The sequence below is a fragment of the Misgurnus anguillicaudatus genome, chromosome 2, assembly GCF_027580225.2.
Source record: "Misgurnus anguillicaudatus chromosome 2, ASM2758022v2, whole genome shotgun sequence".
NCBI lineage: Eukaryota > Metazoa > Chordata > Actinopteri > Cypriniformes > Cobitidae > Misgurnus > Misgurnus anguillicaudatus.
The window spans coordinates 14,108,535-14,130,220 of NC_073338.2; the positions used below are offsets into that span (position 1 = coordinate 14,108,535).

The following is a 21,686-nucleotide window of genomic DNA, read 5'->3' on the forward strand; positions in this document are numbered from 1 at the left end:
GGCACAACAACCTCTTTGGAGGGGCACGGCCCACGAATGCCCCCCCCCGACGCTTGCCCTGCTGCCATTTAGTGCAGAGAAAAGCACAATTGAGTTTTAATTTAAACAAACCACCATCATTGTGATCAGTGTTTGAATTTCATCAGCTCATTTGCATTTTAAAGGACACACCCAAAACGGCACATTTTTGCACACACCTGCAAAGTGCCATTTTTAACATGCTATAATAAATTATTTATATGGTATTTTGAGCTAAAACTTCACATATGTGCTCTGGGGACACCAAATATTTATTTGACATCTTAAAAAAGTCTTGTGCCATGGCCCCTTTATAAGTAATATTGATTATACCACACAAAAGCTATTACTACTTCTACTACTACTACTACTACTACTACTACTAATAATAATAGTTCTTCTTCTTATTATTATTGCCATGATATTGGTATTTCTATATTGTTATTATTTGTTATTTTTATCAATATTGGTAACTATACTATTTAATGCTAATCACATAATAGTTCATACAGATTATTATTATTAGTGCCATGAAATTGGTATTTTTATATTGTTATTATTTGTTATTTTTTCTATTTATTTTTAACTATAGTATTCAATGCTAATTACATAATAGTTATTACAGATTATTAATATCATTATCATTATTATAATTTGTGCCATTAAATTTTTATATTGTTTTTATTTGTTAAATTTTTTTTATCAACATTTTAACTATAATATGTAATGCTAATCACGTAAAAGTTAATACAGATTATTATTATTATTATTAGTAGTAGTAGTAGTAGTAGTAGTAGTAGTAATATAATAATAATAATAATAATAATAATAATAATAATAATAATAATAATAATAATAATATATTTGTTCATATCGTTTCCATCACCGATACCGTGCGTTGATATTATTGTTATAAATATAATGATGATAATATATAAAATATGGCATTATAAAGTCTTATGCCTCGTTGTATTTTTTTTTATAAAACATCCTTGCTGAAATCTGTCCTATATTTTGTGTTGCAGTGCAGATTCGCAGGCACTTCCGGTGAGCTCGCGTCTCACCGGAAACAGAAAAATAAAAAAAGAAAGCTGAAAAAACAGAAGCGCTAACGAAGCAGGTCCGTCAAAACATAAACAGTGCAGCACGACCACAGGCGTGAGCTTTAACAGCGGTGTATTTTTTTTTGGATGGTCAGTAAGGGATCCGAGGACACATGTCTCTAATGTGCAGTGCGTTTGTTTGCGCTTGAGCCATAAAGGAAAAGCTGCGCAGAGATTAACAAGTGCTGAGACTTGAGGCCTGTAGCAGAGGTAACACTGCTCTCCATTTTCTCCCATCGATCAGTGTGTTTACATGTTGTCAGCTACAGCCTGGACTCATATCGCATCCCTAACTGACGTCTTGTGTGTGTCACGCACGACATACCACGGGATATTTGCTGTGCTTTCAATCGTCCGCATGTATTTTCTCTTTGTTTACAATATAGACACTGCTTGCCTGCAAAACAAGAGTCGTGTGCGACTGCAAAACTAGTCAGCAGCGTTTGTGTTTTGATCGGGGTAATGTCACTAAATCGATGCTAAGATTAATTAGCGCACTAGCTAGGCGCAGGCAGTTTAGTGCGCACCGCCAAGTTGTTATGTAGCACGGCCAGTAATGCACGAGCTGTGCCAAGCTGCTATCTAGGGCTTGTGTGTAAAGTCTTGGTTATTAAGTATTTACACGGTCAGTTATTAGTTAAATAAACTTGTTTAACCAGCTTTAGTCAGTTCTATGACTTGAAGGTCCCTCAGCACCTTCAATGCGGCAATAATGTGACAAATCTTAATTTGTGTTCAGTTTGACAGCATTCATTTCCATCTGTGATCTGTAAAATATTTCTCTCAAAGCATTTTACAGTTTTTTTAGTAATGCTAAATCAAGATGTAAACTATTTTTTTGAATTAAATGGTTAACTTTTTTAAGACTATATTGAAATGTATGGTTAACCCTTTTGTATTTTGTCATTCAAGGGTCTCTTCTGTCAGAAGCGGTGGTCAGAATGAGTGATACAGATGGTAAAGCCAGTGTCCCAAATGGTGAGAGCATGTTTATCTTGAATACCATCTGTTAGTCATCATTTAATTCTGTTGGAAATCATATTTAAAGACTAGTTTTTTTTAACCAGGTGGTACTGATGAGACAGAACCTGGAGAAGCGGATGCATCTGCAGCGAGGGAGGCCCAGTCCGGTCCTGAGTCAGGTACTGCTTGCACCCAAACACACAATCCTTTCACTTAAGACAGTGGAGTAAATTGTTGAAATTAGAGCCTGACCGATATGCATTTTTTTTGTGCCAATACAGATATTAGGAAGTAAAAAAAAGACAGATAACGATATATCGGCCGATATTCTTTGTGTATATAATACAGTACACATATACAACAGTATATTATACTACAGTACTGTACCTAGAATATACTATATACATTAACAGAATATCCTACTATAAAATTTTTTTGCAACGATCACTCACAAATGTGGTGACCAAACACTTAAAATGACGTGACAAAGATATGTAATATGTGTTTAATAATTTAACAATAATCTTTACTATCCAAAATGAGTCTGATATGAGTGTACAAAACAGTAATCTTGACTTATAATAAATAATTTCAAAACACAAACAGAACAAAATACATTTTACTTCATTGGCAGTTTTGACGAAAATAACGCTTTATTGCACTTACAGTTAAAAAAGACAATGCTTGACTGACAACATATTGGTGTAGTAGGCTAATGTTTAATGTAGTGCACAACGTTTTTATAACACAAACCCACAGTGTTCAGGGCAAACTTGAGACTTTTCTAAAATGAAAGCGTCTGCTCTCCTCCTTTTATTTAGCGAGGATGTAAAGTTGCGTGAGCTTATTTAACCAATTGCTCTGAAATGAGCATGTTCAGTAACAACACAAGCAGCTGTAATTTCACATACTGTAATATGTGCGCGACTGCGTGTCAGTTTTAACGAGTCAGTTTTCCGTTATTTCGCGTTATTTCTCCTGCTTGCGTTTTTAACAACTCACAAATGGACAAAAGAGACAGATTAAAAACACAAAGTGTAAACGAGAATGTGTCTCTGGTCCACTTATAATCCAAACGACCAAAGCGCGTCTTAATACCAGGTGTAAATGTTGTAAAGACACCACGTGACTGCTGCCACCTGAACTAAGAGACCACTGACTGAAGTGTAGTGAAAACTGTTGCTTGTCAACTTAGACTCACAGTGTGTAATCATTTACCTCTTTCCCCACCAGCGTTTAAAAAAAAAAAGGTGCCAGCCAGCGGCAGCATTTTTTTTTTTGATTTTCACAAAAGTTTAATGCATTCCAGAAAATGTTCTTCTTTAAATATATAATACAATATATCAAATGAAAGAACAGACCCTCAAAAAAAAAAAAAAAACGTGTTCTCTCTTATCACCTCTCAAATATGTGTAGGTTTCTTCAAAAATACCAAATTTTAAGCAAAGTGATGAAATAATTGCGTTTTGTGAAGGACTTTTGATAGAGATCAGATTCAGAGCGATAATTAAAACACACAGAGTTTAAACTAGGGATGCATAATGATTAATCGCGATTAATCTATAGCAGAATAAAAGTTTTTGTTTACATCATATATGTGTGTGAACTGTGTATAATAATTATTAGGGCCGGGACTCGATTAAAAAAATTAATCTAATTAATTAGAGGTTTTGTAATTAATTAATCGAAATTAATCACATTTTAATCACATATATATATTTGACCTGAGAACATTGAGAAGTTATTTTTTCACATGGATTTTTAGTATACTATGAATAATGACTGAATACATAAGCTTAAGCAACAAAATATTGTAATATTGTTGTACTCGGAGTCGGGCTAACGTCCACGCTAGCTGCTATATGTTTTGCATTGAGATGATACTTGAGGCTCGATGTGCTGCAGTGATATGCGAATTCCTTGTTGCATAGCTTACACACAACCATGCTCTTATCGACGCTTCCATCCGTTCGTTTTTTATAAAAAAAATTCCCATCCCAAAGAGTCATGATGAACGCTAGTTGGTGCTCCAGTATATTCGGTCCACCGAAACTCATCCAATGAGAAATGTTCCGCTGTGCAAAAATAAGTGTGATTAAAATGCGTTAAAAATGTAAAAGTCCCGGCCCTAATAATTATGTATATATAAAAAATGCACACATGCATGTATAATTTTAGGAAAAAAATATATTTATAAATTAGGTTTTTATTTTTATATATAATATAAATTATACATAATATACAAATGTATATACATGTAAACATTTCTTAAATATATACATGCATGTGTGTGCTTTTATCTATTATATTATATACAAATTTATTATACACATGTATGATGTAAACAAAAACTTTTATTCTGCTGTAGATTAATCGCGATTAATCGGTATGCATCCCTAGGATACGTTTAGGTTTTATAAGTCGGGTAAGAGCACCACCTGGTGAATAATTGCGGAAATAAAGATTGGCGGAAAACTCGTCATTGGCAGGGAAGTGTTAAATGCAGTGCTTTTTCTGTTGTTTCTTAATATACTCTTTCCCCGCCAGCATTTTTAAAAAAAAGTTGCCAGCAAGCAACAGCATTTTTCATGATTTTCACGAAAGTTTAATGCCTTCCAGAAAATGTTCCTTTTTAAATATATAAACATACAATATATTAAAAGATCAGACCCTCTGCTTTTCAAGCAAAAAAAAAAACCTGTTTCATCCTACCTTCATTAGTTCTCTTTTTTCTCATCACCTCTCAAATATGGGTAGGTTTCTTCAAAAACACAAAGTTTTGAGCAAAAAGCTGAGATAATTGCATTTTTTCGAAGGACTTTTGATAGAGATCAGATACAGAGCGATCTTTAAAACATACACGGAGTTCTTTCTCTTTGACGTTAGGCGTTACTTCCGGGTTGTAAAAGTTGCGGAAAGCTGGAAATTCTCGTCATTGGCAGGGAAGCGTTTTCTCTTAATTGTCGAGATAACTCTGCAATGGCGGGGAAAGAGTTAAGGGAGCATGCACACCAAAATGTTGAAATGTGTCATAAAACACCAGGCGGACGCAGTCGTTAAAACGCTGCGCCGGTTGGTTGTTGTAATATTTGTCCCGCCCATCTTTCACTGTGATTGGACGACTGAGTGGGAAGTGACATCCACGAGCTGAGTGTTTCACCCAAAGTTGAAAATGTTTCGACTCTTGGGACTCAGGGTTTAGCTCAGACAAAACCTGCTTGGAAAAAATTGAAGACACATGCCAGCCGCCAGTGTAAATGCGTTGGTGCTCACGTTACCTAAGAGTGAATTTGGCAATACAAGCTTTCTAAAGAACAGCAATAATATAATGTTCCGTTTAGTCACAGGCGGCCCAGATTTTTGTAAAATGACCTTTAAACTGTATGTGAAATCATGCAGTAACTGCTGTTTTCATCTAAGTCTTAATAATTTAATCTCAAATCAACATTTCACGTCTGTTTATTTTGGGCTCTGCTTCTCACAGTGCCATCCCACAGTCACATTCTCAGGGTTTATTTCTCAATAATAAGCCTGTGACCTGACCTCACATTATTACTAGTTATGAACCAATACAACATTTCTGTGCCCAATACTGTTGTTCGATTACTTGGAATGAAATCTGTTATACTGAAAGATACGGTTAGTTTTTCTTTTTACTCCTTGTTGTTCATGATCATGATGAGAAATTTTAGAAGTGCAGAGCGTACAAACTGCAATATTGTCACTGTCACAAATTTAAAATAAATACACCGAATGAGTTCTGATGCATTTTTCCACCTATTCTGATTACCAGGACATAATCTGCCCTCATCATTGGCTGTTTTTAAACCATATGCCGGTGTCTGATAGTAGGGAAAATTTGCTTTTATTTACCGATACCGATTATAAGCTGATACATTGATGCCTCCCTAATTATTATACTTATTTGCAGATATATATACTTATTTGCTTTCATCCAAAGCGATTTATGGTGCATTTCAAAGTAAACATTTTATCAGTATTTGTATTCCCTGGAATGGACCCATGACCTTTTGCTCTGCTAAACCAACAAGTTAATCTACAGGAACACTTTACATACTGCAAACAATATATGCTTTGTAATGTTTGGATAATTGAGTCATTTTGACCCCATATAAATAAGCAGTGCTCTCTCTCGACAGCAAATCTGAGTTCAGCCCCAGAGGAAGGTGAGGGGGTTGAAGAGCGTCCAGTGCCCGAATCCGAACAGAAGCAGGGACCGGGAGAAGAAGAGGACACGGACAGCATGGATGGCAGTGGACTTTACTCTCTGACAGAGGACGGTGAGCGAGAGAGTGAAGGAGGAGGGCAGAGAGAGAAAAGAAAAGATGAAGGTAGAAGATCTGCCAGAAAGAGAAACCGGCCCAGCGGGGGAACCACACGGCACTCATCTAGTTCCGATGAGGATGATGATGATGACGAGGAAGAAGAAGAAGAGGAGGAGGACGTCGAGGAAGAAGATGAGCAAGCCATGGAGGCGTGGCTGGGAGCGGACCTGTGCGACCTGAGTCGCCCTTCATGGTGTGCCGTCCCCTCGCTGCGCGCTCGAGAGATCGGACGCAATTCTCAGCAGTTTGTGAGGAAGGTGTGTGGGGCACGGGGTCTGGTGCAGAGGCTGGAACTGCAGGGCCGTCTGGAGAGACACTCGGGATGCGTGAACACCCTCCACTTTAACCCCTCTGGCACCCGCCTGGCCTCTGGCAGCGACGACCTTCGCGTGGTGATTTGGGACTGGGCTCGCAGAACGGCTGAGCTGGAGTTTGACAGCGGCCATAAGAGCAACGTTTTTCAGGTAAGTAAACGCTACAGATTAGGGCTGTAACGATAAATCGCGTGTCCCATTAAAAAGAATGATTCATGCGCAGCTTGTGTGTGTACCATGGCGTTTTGGTCAGTAGGATGTCCTTATCAATCTAAAATCATTATGAGTCGTTAAACAAAATCATGCGAAATATTCTTATTATCATGAAAATACCTGAAACAATGTGAAGAATGGCGATATAAATATTCTTATAGACATTTCCTGGAATAGTGTTTGTAATGCTACTTTCTTCTGTGGCACAACTGGAGTTTCTGCACGAGAGCGCCCTCTGGCTTTTGGATGTGCTCGGGTTTCACCGTAATTCATTCAAATTCATTCAGAAAACGGATTTGCACGATTAATCGTTACAGCCCTACTACAGATAAGATTTTATTTGTGGTTATTACTAGGGATGCACCAAAATGAAAATTCTTGACTGAAACCGAAAACCGAAAAAGAGCAAACCAAGGCCGAAAAACCGAAAATAAATTATTATGCCAATTATTAGTACAAATGCATTTATTACTGTGTACTAACTTTACTAGGGGTGTGTGACGGATCACAAAACTCACGGTTCATCTCACATTACAGTTTTTGAGGCACGGATTGGATTTTTTTTCAGATCAGCAAAAAGGGGGTGGGGAAAATCTAATAACAAATAAAGAAATTGCAAACATTTATAAAAAAATAACAAAGTTGCACATTAATAAGGGCTAACATTAGCATTAGGTACAGAAATCGAATTAAATGAGTCATAACACTGTCTTTGTATAATTTTTTAAAGGTACAGAAGTGATTTTCTCTTTGTCTTGGGTTGTTTGATTAACAATGAGGACACAGACTTAAGTAGGTTAATTGAGGTTACTGTCTCTTTAAGACCAAATAAGCAGAGACTGGTTTCTGATTGTAATCTATACACTTAAGACATAAACAAATGTTTTTATTATAAAAAGAATACTGTGGAGATAATTTTGTTTATATGTGTCCTGTCAATAATAGAAAGATTTTATGTTCGCTTGTTTGCGTCTTACTCGTGTGTGCACTATTGAGGGCACTTAAACGCGCGCGCACACAGAGACCGAGGGGGAATCCCAAACAGCGCAGCATAAAAACATTACGTTGTTTTTCATTGTTTTATTCGGCAAATGTATGTTATGGACTACAGTATGAGACACATTTGCGCAACTCTCTCTTAAGTTTACACACCAAGAGTTCTGATCTTTGAAGGGCGTGATGATCACGTCTGGACCGGACACATTCAACCGCATGTTCCTCTGTGCGTACAGACAACTGCTCGCTTTAGCGCCTGTTTGCAGTTAAATACATCCACACCGCATACATGTTGCTTCAGACAAGCAGGTGCAGGTCGCGGTTTCTGTTTGCGTCATCACAACATTTCGGCCGTATTGTTTCGGGGATAAAAGTCTTTCGGACGAAAACCGAAAATGCTCTTTTGGGCCATTTTCGGCCGAAAATTTTCGGTGGCCGAATATTCGGTGCATCCCTAGTTATTACTGTGTTAATCTTTTTTGAATATCTGTGTCATATTCCACCCTAAAATAAAACAAATGTATTATATTTGTATTGTATGAAATGTAGTACTATTAGGCCTGTGTAAGGTTGCATAAACTCTTTAAACTAGCTGATCTTGTTTCAATCTGATAGGACTGTAGTAGGACTGAAATTTTTTAGTTGGTAAGACTAGTTCTTAAGGGTGAACATGATTTCACCAAGTAAGATGTGATCACCATTGTTGGTCCTGGATCAACATTTTCATTAACCAATCAGATTGCAGGATTACGATTTGTGTTCATGTTAGAGTTAGGTTTAGGATTGGGTCATGGGCTTTTAAAAAAATACTCCTCAAACTCTTATTTCACACTAATTTGAGGGTTTAAAATGGTTAGGGTTTGAGTTAAGGGTAGGTTGGGGTATCTGGATCACATCTTACTTGGTGAAATCACGGCGACCAGTTCTTAAGACACATGCCATGTCCAAAACTGCTCCCTATCTGCTATATAGTGCACTATAGATGGTTTCAGCAGAATAACATAAACAAGCAGCTGTCGTGGTCCGCACGTAACTTCCGGTAAACTCTGCGAAGAAAAAATAACAACAAAGTTCTTTAAACGTAGTTTATTTATTTAACAAGCAAAAAACAACAACACATAGATTACATAGGAAACCAAAACATTTGTTATTTTCGACGAGGCATTTGTTCAAGAGATCAGTTTAGCAACTAGTCAGACCATTAAAAAAAACGAAACCGGTAGTAAAGTTCAGATCCATTCGTGTATCGCATCAGCGCATGAGCATCCGATGAAACAGTCTATATAAGGCACCTTTTTTGTCGGGGTATCCAAAACCTGAACAAACAACTTCATTCCCTAGATTCGTTAACTACTTTTTACCCATAATGCACTCTGATTTTGAGGGTACATTCGATGTATACTCCGCTCACTCGCTATTTCCTATGATGTCCATTAGAGATACTCCGATCAGGATTTTTGCAGCCAATACCGATTACCGATTTGTTATTTTTGTGATCGGCTGATTCCGATTTTTGTTTTTTTAGCTGATATGCAAGCTTTTTGATGAGTGTAAGTGTTAACAATTTTTCTAGATAAAGTAATACCACAGATGTTGCCTTTGTTATATTACTTGCAGTAATGAGGTAAATTATTGTTTTAATAGAGACCCTAAAAATAAGCACAACAAATATTTCTTCTGCAAAGAGACATTTAATATCTCTTTAAAAAGGTTTATGTCTCTTAAAAGTCATTAAACATTTTTACAGTCTTTACTGTATGCATTAAATATACACGCATTTGTATGAAGTCTAATTTTTATTGAGAGATGAAATAGGATACTGCAGCTTTAAGACGTGAGAGAGATCGCTCTGTTCACGTGCACTGATGACAGGCTGCTGTGTGTGTGTGCGCGGCGGCTGAAGAGCAGCTGTGGAAAATGAAAGTTTAAACTTAGACTGCGATCGGCACTCGCTAAAATTGCCGATCTCATGACCCGATCTTTCTGTTTACTTTTGGCATCATAGCGTTCCTGATGCGGCTGCAATTAGAGACCATTTTACACAGTGCGAGCATTTTGTAACCCGTTGCTCATGTGTGACATGCAGATTTGGATTTCCCTCTCTGCCTTTACAGAGATATGAGTATTTTCTATGAGGACGCGCTCCAGTCCTCAGCGTGATGCGTCTTCACATCCCCATCAAACAGCGTATACAACACATATCTATCACGGACAATTGCATCCTCATGCCGAAAGTTTATTATTTGCATGCGTTTTAAAGTTTTTTACGTTTAAACTTCCAATTTCCTCTTGTTTGCGGACACCTGCCGCACGCATACACACAGCAGCCTGTCATCAGTGCACGTGAACGAGCGTTTTCTCTCTCTCACGTCTTAAAGTTGCAGTAACCTAATTCTTCTCTCAATAAAATTACTCTCTGCTCTTCAGTGAAGAACTGTTGTACTTCATACGAATGCGTGTATATTTAATTCATACAGTAAAGACTGTGAAGTGTTTTATTTTAATTACTTTTAACAGACATAAACCTTTTTAAAGGCATATTACATTTCTCTTTGCAAGAAGAAATATTTGTTGTGCTTATTTATTTGATTCTCTATTAAAAAATGATATACCTAATTTATAGTTAGTTTCATTTCTACAAATGGTGCAAACTCTGCTAGATTATAGATAAAAGATTCCCATTCCACTGCCGTTCTGTGATCGGCACTGATCGGCAGATCATGATCTTGGTGATCGGTGATCGGCCCCAAAAATGCTGATCGGAGCATCTCTAGTGTATTTGTGGTTGAACAGAGAGTGGATCCATTGAAAAATAAAGGCTCTTTATTAGTTCCTAGTTTCAGATGTACAGTAGATGGTTTTACATTCATCCAATGCATCTTCATCCCTCTGTATTTTTCCCCAGGCAAAGTTTCTCCCACACAGCGGTGACTCCACGCTGGCCATGTGTGCCAGAGACGGACAGATCAGAGTCGCTGAGCTTTCTGCCACACAGCGCTGCAAAAACACCAAAAGAGTCGCCCAGCACAAAGGTGCCGCCCATAAGGTATAAATAACTGCACAGTTAACAGGTAAACCTTAACAGCCAAAGCTGTTAAACCTCACGTGAGCTTTCATTTTCAATACTTTCTATATAACAGTCCGGTTTTGTGTGTGTGAAAGAGAGAGAAGTTTATGTGAGAAGGTAGCCTTATAAAATACATTTACACCCTTACATTCAGTAATATAACATTTATATTCTTACAGCATTTTTACACAGACAGTCACAGTTATTACAATTTTCCATTGTTTTTCCATGCTTTTGTAGGTTTTATTAAAAGACATTTCAGAAAGAAAACCCTGTGCTTTGCAATTACAGGAAATAAATCAACACCACACATCTGTTAGAATCCAGGAAAGATGTTTATAATGAGAGATAACAGTGAAAGAGTTTTAAATGATGTAAGGTGTTGTTTGCTCTTTCAGCTGGCACTGGACCCAGACTCCCCCTGCTCTTTCCTCTCCGCTGGCGAAGACGCTGTGGTGTTCGGCATTGACCTGCGTTTGGACAGACCTGCCAAGTGAGTGGAAAGCCAGATCCCATGTCACAAACAGCCCTGATATTGAAAAGAGAAACACTTGTGAACAGTGGCAGGCATTCGATAACCTACAGGGAGTTGTGTCAGCAACCAGATTAGTCATTGGGAGCATCTGTCACAGCTCTTATGTTATTCAATTGTTTGACCAACAGCGGCGCTTCTAGTTCAGCTATTTTTATCAAGTGTGAGCAACGTTGATGATTCCCTTCAACAAGCTCGTTCACAGACCGATCACAAAAATATGTGAAAACCCAACTAAAGTCATGGTGCATTGTCTGACTTTTAGAAGAATCTTTGACAGAAATGCAATATAATATACATAACTATATTATCAGTGGTGTATAAAGATCATACATACCCCGAGAGTCCCCTTACATAAAAGTCATGTTTCTACAGTAGCCATAAACAGATAAACTCACATTTTTGTCACTATATTGTTTCAGACGATGACATGTTTGTCCTGTGGCGGCTACCGTAGTTTCTCTATGCATTTCAAAAGGAGGGGAGAGTTGTTGACTGAGCCGTTGATTGTAATTCACAGTCTCACCACTAGATGCCGCTAGTGTTGGGCAATAATTCAATAACGGTAATTTAACCAATATAAATTTTCCAGATAAAACGATAACGACAAGTGATCGATAATGTTTACGCACTGTGCGTAATGTTGCGCAAGCACTTCCGGTTGCAGCACACGCTCTTGGTTTACAAACACAGTGTCAATTAGACTTAAAGGAGTGGAGTAAGATGAGGCAAGTTATTCATTTAAAGCCCTATGATTTTCGCGATGTGGATAACACAGACAGATTTATAGTAGGCTATACTGTACGTGCTTTCAGCGTCCGCCTTGCACACGCACACATTTGCACAGCTTTAAAAGTATATTACAGGACATCTGAGGAAAAACAGCAGATCCACCACTGCAGTGAATATACAGTATGAGTGTGCGCTCTCACAGCAACGTGACGCTCTTGACATCCATTTATCAGCGTGTATAGCTCGTATATGTATAACACGCGCGTGATCACTGAACTAAGTTTTCTTTCTTGTTTAAGTGAACATAAACAGCTGGATGTTACTCAGTATATTGAAACTTAAAGCAGTCTGTCTTGGGTCTGAAGGGGATCGCACACCGGCCACGCATCTCAGCGTCGCATCGAGTCGCGTCTAGGACAACTCGGAGGTATTGTAAACCAAAAGTGCACATTAAATAGCGCGGGCTTTGTCAGATAGCGTCTACTTCAAAATGTAAATTATACGTTAGCAGCCAATGTTAATCGTTAATGATTTGGGACAAATATGATGTTATTTAATGTTAAACTATGTGAGTGGTGCTGTGTGGCGCGACAGGGATTTGAGCAACTTCCTGAGTCACAGCTGGGCGGGGTGGACGGGCGCCACTTGGTGCCGCCGGTGTGTGTATACTCATAGAAAACAATGTGTTCGTTTTTTCGTTTTTTTTTTTTAGAGCGGCGCTGAGTTGCGCAGCCGGTGTGCGATCCCCTTTAAAGTGACAGTAGCCTGCTGCTTTCTGTGTCAGAAATGTGTTGATTTCATAACAAATATATTTACATTTAAGATGCATGAACATTAAAACAAGATTTTAGTATTTGTATTTGTTATGTTCTGAATAAAAAGTAGTTTAAAACCATTATTAACTTTCTGGTTTTTACAATTTTTTTATTCAAGAGCAAAAATCTGCCTTTAAATTTGACAGGAATAAAGATTATTTATTTATTATGATAATTATCGATATCGACTGATATAAAAAACATTTTCTTGATAATTTTTTTGGCCATATCGCCCAGCCCTAGATGCCGCTAAAACCTACAAAGTGGATGTGCTTGAAATGTGCAAATTTGTATTATTCTTGGTGTTTAAAAATCTTTTATCTTTCATGTTGTTCTCATCTTACTTCAGTACTACTCCTTTTTAAAAAAAGGGCTTATTGTTAGCTCCTACGGCAAAACAATGAATCCTCCCTCATTTGTTAGTCGCTTTGGATAAAAGCGTTTGCTACTTGAATAAATGCAAATGTTTGAAGAGCTTCGAGTTATTGGCTGTAATTGTTATTTCACATCTTCTTGAATGTGTTTTATATCCCTCACAATGCTTTCTTTTTGCTAAACTATAATAATAGCAGCAAGGACCAAAAACAATTGTCACATAGAATGCTAGAATCCTAAAAATGTTACTGACATCATAGAAAATGGAAGAAACAAATAGTTCAATGTTTATTGAATTATTAGAAGTACGGTAGGTTTTTAATATTTAATATGCATATTGTTAGAAAATGGTATGGTAATGGTGCTGTACTGATGTGTCTGTTAACTTTTAGCAAACTGGTCGTGGTGAAGGACGGTGAAAAGAAAGTGGGGCTGTACACCATTTACGTGAATCCAGCTAACACGCATCAATTTGCGGTCGGCGGCAGAGACCAGTATGTCAGGTGAGGCAAACACCTTCACGGACGTTTCTAAAGTTTAGTCATCACCCCGTAGCGCTCACTGTTTCTCTCTGTTACTGTTTTTATGTGTGTCAGGATCTATGACCAGAGAAAGATCAATGAAAGTGACAATAACGGGGTCCTGAAGAAATTTTGTCCCTCCCCCTTGGTGTCCAGCGAATCCAAAACAAATATCACATGTTTAGTGTACAGCCATGATGGCACAGGTAAAGCACACTCTTAACTTTTTATATGTGGTTTAACTGTTGTCTGTTTCACATGTCACATCTAAAAACGAGTGTTAAACGCGGGTCAAGGCGCTTCTGCCTTCCAGTGAGTTTACATTTAATTTAATTTTATATTTTTAAATATTATATAGTTTTACAGGAGGCGGCTTTATAGACTTGGCAAATCCATTTGTTCAGAAGTTTGTAGGTACAGACATTCGTTGTGGGAGTTTATCCCTAGGCCTTTTTAAAACACTAATACCGTTATCGGATTTACACCGTACAGGGTGAAATGGTCAAGTATGCCGCCGATAAAATTTTTCGCCATATCGTCCAGCCCTAGTCTATAAGTATGTATATAAGTATAATAACATTTGATGTTTGTTTTGGTGTATTCGTCTTTCAGAGCTGTTGGCAAGTTACAACGATGAGGACATTTACCTTTTTGACTCCAGCCACAGTGATGGGGCCGACTATCGCAGAAGATACAAGGGTCACCGCAATAACGCCACAGGTACATGCATCTCAAACCTACAGGGAGAATAAGACTGTTATCTCTCATAAACAGAGACGATGTACTACTTTTTTTCTATCAAGAAGCCCAGCCAATAAGAATCGGTGACATTACATTTTTGCATCTTGCATGTTTGCGTTGCATGGGCTAGGGATGGGCATAATTAATCGACGATCGATAATTGATTGTTAAGAATTTCGTCGATGACGTTAATTTGTTATCAATTAATCAAATGCATTTTTTTATCTATCTCCTGTTTCACAAATACTCCGTATGCAGTGCGTTTGCGTATGTGTGCGGCGAATCCGTCAAGCACCCGTTGCAGTGCGCTGCTGACCGCTTATTCTGCATATAAAACGTTCATGTGATTGACACTTTCTGTGAACACTTTTCCGCATAAACAATAAAACAAAGCATCATTTTTTTTCACAAAACAATATATTTTAGATATTATTTGACAGACTAGTAAGTGTGGATTAAGGATGTTTAAAATCTCTAGCCTGGTTGTCAGGATCTGAATGGATCAAATCAGCAGTTTTGCAATGGTTTATTTATCTCCACATATATCATACTGTAAATAAAAATAAGCAGAGTAACTTTGTAAGTCTACCCTTCCACATTATATATTTCCTACTATGTATGTATATGATTTCCAAATAATAAACGAGAGTATTCAACGACAAAAAGCGTCTCATATGGAAATAAATCCTCACAATATTATTATTTCTCAAAACTTTATGACAAAAATAAGCAACTGTATTCCTACAGTTATTCAAAGATGCACACATTATTCCGCATATATTTGAATATTATACGAAAGTATTCATATAACGGCACGTCTCATATGGCAAATAAATATCCTCACATTAACATAACAGCATAATGAAATGAATAAACAGACAATGAAACAGGATTGAAATATAAATTGTATTATTATTACCGGAAAAAAGCAATATTGCTAAAATAATCTCTGAGGTAAATGCGTCAAAAACGCTGTTACCCGCACAATAAGTCTAAATGAGCAATAACAGTGAAAAAAGCATTATTAGGCCATGTCGTAAAACTTTATATGACAAAATATATTTAAAAGAAATATATACTTACAGTTATTCAAAGATGCACACATTATTCCATATTACTCCCGTTTAGGAGCACGTTTGTCTCTGGCCTCGCTCTGTTATGTAATAGATTGACAGGTGCGCATCTCCGTCTTTCAAACATATATAATTTTGTAATTACTACCTTAGGAAAATTAGCCATGATTTTATCATTGTGAAAATGTTTTTTTTTTTTTTTTGCAGATTAAAAACGATTTGTATTTCCGCAATTTTACTAAAAATGCCATGGTTATGGTGGTATATTGTGGAGTTGGAGACCATATAGTAAATTTGGGTCTACTGTTGTTTTACAACAAATAACAACTAAAAGACTATGTTAGTATAATTAAACAATGGTGAAAGGGGCTCACAAAAAGCACGCTGTTTCACACATACTCTGTATGCGGAATAAGCCAAGTTAGCACTGAGGTTCCTGTGCATCCCGGTCAGTCTCCTCTGAGCGGCTGTTTTCGGCGGCGGCTGGACTGACGGTCACCATGGGTTGTGGTCGCGTCTGACCCCAAAACATGCTTTTATTTCTAAAAAAAAACAGTAGACTGGTGCAGAAGTTTTATGCGAGTTACTAAAGTTAGTTATTTTACATGAGGCTTTAAGTAGCCTAATTTGTTATAGCCTGATGTTAGGAAGGCTAATATCTTGCACTTTCTTCTGGCTTGAATAATTTTGAGTTACAGTACATTTTGACAAAACCTTTCAGATCTAAGTATTATGTTTTTTTTTTGTTTAATTTAATGTTAAACATGAATCTGTTTTTTTTTTTTATTTTGGAACTAATGAGGTCTCTGTTTAAGAACGCTGGCTCGCAGCTGCAGGTTCCGCTGCTTAAGAGCACCGCACATGCACGCACATATATGTTTGAAACATAGTTTAACAGTGTGCCACAAGTTGATCTTCTAATAAAGGTCTCATCGAGGAAAAACAAGCTGTATATTTGTATTCATTGCATTTTTTATGTATAAAAGTTAAATAACAAATTTTATTATAAAAATATTAATGATTAATCGATAGTCGATCGTTAATTCTCCCGACGATCGACAAAGAAAACTTCATCGAATGCCCATCCCTAGCATGGGCACTCCTATGACCTTAGCGTTGCCAGTGCCATGTGAGCTACAGGAACATGTTAAACCAAACGGACTGTATTATTTAATGCAGTTTTTAACTATTTCTTCTTTCTCTCTGTTAATGTCTAATGCTGCATCAGTGAAGGGAGTTAACTTCTACGGACCCTGTAGTGAATTTGTTGTCAGTGGCAGTGACTGTGGACACATCTACCTATGGGACAAGAACTCTGCCCGTGTGGTGCAGTTTATGGAGGGAGACAGGGGAGGAGTGGTAAGACACTGTTACATCTCAATTACTTCTGCCACGAGATTGTGTCCGTTTCAGCTAGTTGAGGATCACATCATTTCAGTTGTGTAATGATTTTTAAAGAAAAAACAACTTAAATATCTCAATATAACCAAGGCATAGTCCTGGCTTAACTCTTTCACCGCTAGCATTTTTAAAAAAAAGTTGCCAGCCAGCGCCAGCGTTTTTCATGATTTTCATCAAAGTTTAATGCCTTCCAGAAAATGTTCGTCTTCTTCAGATATATAAACATACAATATACCAAATGAAAGAACAGACCCTCTGCTTTCAAACAAAAAAAAAAACGTTTCATCCTACCTTGAGTAGTTCTTTTGTAATCAGCTTTTTGGGTAGGTTTCTGCAAAATCACCACATTTTGAGCAAAAAGCAGAGATAATTCCATTTTTGTGACGGACTTTTCATAGAGATCCCATTCAGAGCGATCTTTAAAACAGACACGGACATGCAGCAGCTTGTCATAGGGCAATACTTCCGGGTTTAAAAAGTTGCGGAAGGTCCGCCACCTGGTGGATAATAGCGGTATGGCGGAAAGACAGAAAATATCGTCATTGGCGGGGAAGCGTTTTATCTTGATTGACGAGATATCTCGTCAATGGCGGTGAAAGAGTTAATCTAATCCTTGTCTGGGCAACCAACCCAAAATAAACTAAACTCACAGTGCTTTGCATTTAGAAATCATGTCATAAGCAATACATGAAGAGTTTCGTTGCAAAACGAGATAACTCCATTTTTTTAATTGTTCAGAAATCTCGTTTTTTGGTTGTGGATTCCAATTAATATCAATTCAACTGCAGTTGGTTTGTTTTGATTTAAACCTTCAAAACTATAGCTAAGTAGCACCATAAAACAAAATAATAACATGATAACATAATAATAAACGTGTTTTGACAAAAATGTTAAAAAATGTTTTGCAACGAAACTCTTCACATGTTGTTTCTGCAGACATCTGAGATGATTAACATAAAATTAAAAGCATGCTCCACTTTTTGTTTTAAATATGCAATTTTTTCAGCTCCGCTTGAGTTAAATATTTGATTTTTACCGTTTTGAAATCCATTCAGCTGATCTCCGGGTCTGGCGCTAGCACTTTTAGCATAGCTTAGCATAATTCATTGAATCTGATTAGACCATTAGAATCGCGCTAAAAAATAACCAAAGAGTTTCGATATTTTTCCTATTTAAAACTTGACTCTTCTGTAGTTACATCGTGTACTAAGACTGACGGAAAATTAAAAGTTGTGCTTTTCTAGGCAGATATGGCTAGGAACTATACTCTCATTCTGGCGTAATAATCAAGGACTTTGCTGTCGTAACATGGCTGCAGGAGGCGCAATGATATTACGCAGTGCCGAAAATAGTACCCTGCTTTTAAAAGTTACCAAGGGGACCATTTTCAGGCGCTGCGTAATATCATTGCGCATGCATTGTTTGACTCTAGGGGAGCTGGAGAAGGAGCGTGTTTTCCAAAAAAGTGGAATGTCCCTTTAAAATTTTAATGTATTTTGCAGACACTTTAAAACAACTTATGGTGTATTACAGAGTTATGGGTGTATCACACAGTACGCGGCAACCACGAGTGTCAAGTTTATTTTTAACTACGTGTTCCCTTACATGAAAGTTGTCATTTTTCCCCGCCATGTTTCTACAGTAGCCCTAAATGGACATTAAGCTCTATAGAGCGCATTTTGTCACTGTTGTCTCAAGTCAATGACGTTTGTCCTGTGAGGGCTACCGTAGCTTTTCTATGCATTTAGTAAGGGAGGGTAAGCGGTGGACTGAGCCATTGGTTGCACTTCACAATCTCTTTAAAATCTACACTGCACCTTTAAGCTGTACTTTTAATCATTATGTTTGTTCTCTAGGAACTGAACCAACAACCTGTGCTGCAAACATAATTCTATATCCATTGAACTACAGGAACACTTTCCTATAATTACTTGCCCAATTACATTCACATACTTCTCTATTCAGGTAAACTGTCTGGAGCCACATCCACATCTCCCAGGTTTGGCCACAAGTGGTCTAGATCATGATGTGAAACTTTGGGCACCCACCGCTGAGAATCCCACCACACTGAAGGGACTTAAAGAGGTGCGTATCTCACAACAGATATACGTCACGCTTGTAGTCGACATAGCACGTGAAATGTAATGGTTGAATATTGTCCGGTCAGGCAATGAAGAAGAACAAACGAGAGCGTGATGAAGACAGCGTTCGTCACGGCGACCAGTATGACACACAGCTACTCTGGTTCCTGATGAGACACATGAGAAACCGAAGACCTCAGCGAGTAAGTTGTACAGTAATAGCCATTCAAGGAAGGTGTTTGCCACCTACCTGAGCTTAAATCTTAACCTTCACGAGTTTAGTGGAAACCTATAACAATGTATATTAAAAGTATTACTTTTGTCAATCACAGACCCGACGAGGAGAAGGAGGAGAAGGCGACACAGACGAATCTTGGAGCTCGCCAGATTCCTCCGATGAAGAAGATGGAGGTCCAGACCATGTGCAGTGCATGTCCTCCTGAGCCACACACACACACACACACACACATACACAAACAAACATGCTTTCTGCCATATATTTAAGCACATACATAGTAACACACTGGTACACATTAGACACTGAAAGGCCAGCAGCAAACACATACACAGCTTTACACACACATACACGCAACCTGAGGGAGAGGTAAACACGTGCTGTCAAAATCTGGCTTTGCACACACAAATAACATCACTGAGGGAAGAAACAATACTAAGATTCATATTTTTGATATGCACCCACACACAACCACTCAGATTTTGAACTTTCACTCCCACTTTTAACAAAGTACAAAATAACGAATCTGTCAATCTTGTGGGCAGCGTTTTGCTGCAGCAGTTGAGGCAGACGTGATAAACTATTTTTTTTCCTCATCTCTGCTATAATAGAAAGTTTTTCTTTCACTTTGATACGTGGTTAGAGTTTACCTCCTACAGATTACTGAGCGGTTGATGCGTGTTCAACCAACCAGCACCATCCTCTACTGGGCTCATCTGTTTCTGGAGTTGTTATTTTTGGACTGCAATTTAATTGTCTTTGCATTGCATTGATAGACCGTCATCGGTCGCCCACCACCGTCTGGTCTTTGTTCTCTTCTCCTGTGCGTGTGCATTTGCCGAAGCCGGACACCGTCAATCTTCTCGAGGTCAATCATGCTCTTAGCTCTGACTGAAGACACGGAAGATGAGCCAGACCGGCTTCGTCTGGTTTCAGAGCTCAGTTCCTCTCTCTCTCCCATGCTACTGAGTGCACTTTAATCAGGGATCTGCTTTGTGTTTTGAATCTCTAAGACGAGCGTGCGCTTAGGGGGCATGCAGTACTTAATGGATAAAACGTGTTTATTTTGCAGATTATTGTTTTTTGTTCCCCAAACTAGTTACGGACTTCAAAGCGAATACAAAGATTTGACACCAGCTTTTTTGGTTTTGGATTTGCACTTGGGTGGAGATACTTGACAGAGTTCCTGAAGAAATTCCCAAAGGCGTTCCGTCTAAAATGGACTGTCATCTTCTAAGCCCTGTCCCTTAGATATTGAATGAAAAGACTATAATGATTTGTGGAATCCACGTTTCTTCCTCTGTCTTTTTTTTTGAATGCTCCAGATCTTTGCCTGACTGTCTGGTAAGGGTCAAATGTAGCAGGATGTTCTGCGTTTGTCTAAAGAAGGTTTAAGCCCCTGCAACCTGTTTTTTATATACAAAAATAATGGCTGTTCTTGTCAGTATTGAAATTTGCAGTTGGTTAAGAGAAAACATGGATAGATTGATGCGACTTGCATATAGGAAAAAACAATTCATTTGAATGGCAGGGGGGATTGCACTTGTAAGGTATACAATGAGGGGTAAGAAGCTTCAAATCCTTTGCCCCATCTTTCCTTCTTCTTTTGTGAGGGGAATAAATTCTCAAATGTTCTCTTTTTGTATGAGAAGAATAACTTATGATTATTATGACTATATGTATATACAAACATATAGAGATCTATATAGATATATATAGATATATAAATATTAAAAACCTGTGAAAATCATCTCGAACCATAACTCTTTTAAGGGGTGTTTAAATTCAATTGGTGTTGATACAGAGGTTTATATTGTATAAGACAAATACTTTGAAATGAATGGAAAACATAGCATGTATGTGCATACTACTACTACTACTACTGTGCATGTGTATGATGTATACACACACATGCTGTGAATTTCATTATTTATACACTGTTTTTTCCAACCCTAATTCTCACTGCAAGCATTAATGTTCAATTTTTTCTTTTTTCAGTCTCGCTTGTCATCTCACAGTCTGTCCTATGAAATGCATTTTTTTTTCTTTAAAGATTTTGAGATATTATTTCTCACCGCTGCCTAATATTGTGTTTATTCAGTTCAGTTGAAAACATGTACGATTTGTGCAGTAAAAAAATATGTTCTGTGTTTCAGACAA

At 37.7% G+C, this 21,686-nt stretch overlaps 1 protein-coding gene across 1 annotated transcript; it reads left to right on the forward strand.

Moving 5' to 3' along the window:
* Positions 1-1,080: 1,080 nt before the first annotated feature.
* dcaf8 (DDB1 and CUL4 associated factor 8) lies at positions 1,081-21,686 on the forward strand. The gene is made up of 13 exons (XM_055201527.2): positions 1,081-1,331; positions 2,034-2,099; positions 2,189-2,263; positions 6,245-6,894; positions 10,859-10,999; positions 11,419-11,513; positions 13,867-13,977; positions 14,071-14,201; positions 14,608-14,715; positions 17,038-17,168; positions 19,176-19,295; positions 19,378-19,494; positions 19,624-21,686. The coding sequence occupies exons 2-13, from the start codon at positions 2,063-2,065 to the stop codon at positions 19,732-19,734; spliced, it is 1,827 nt and encodes a 608-aa protein (XP_055057502.1). The 5' UTR covers positions 1,081-1,331; positions 2,034-2,062; the 3' UTR covers positions 19,735-21,686.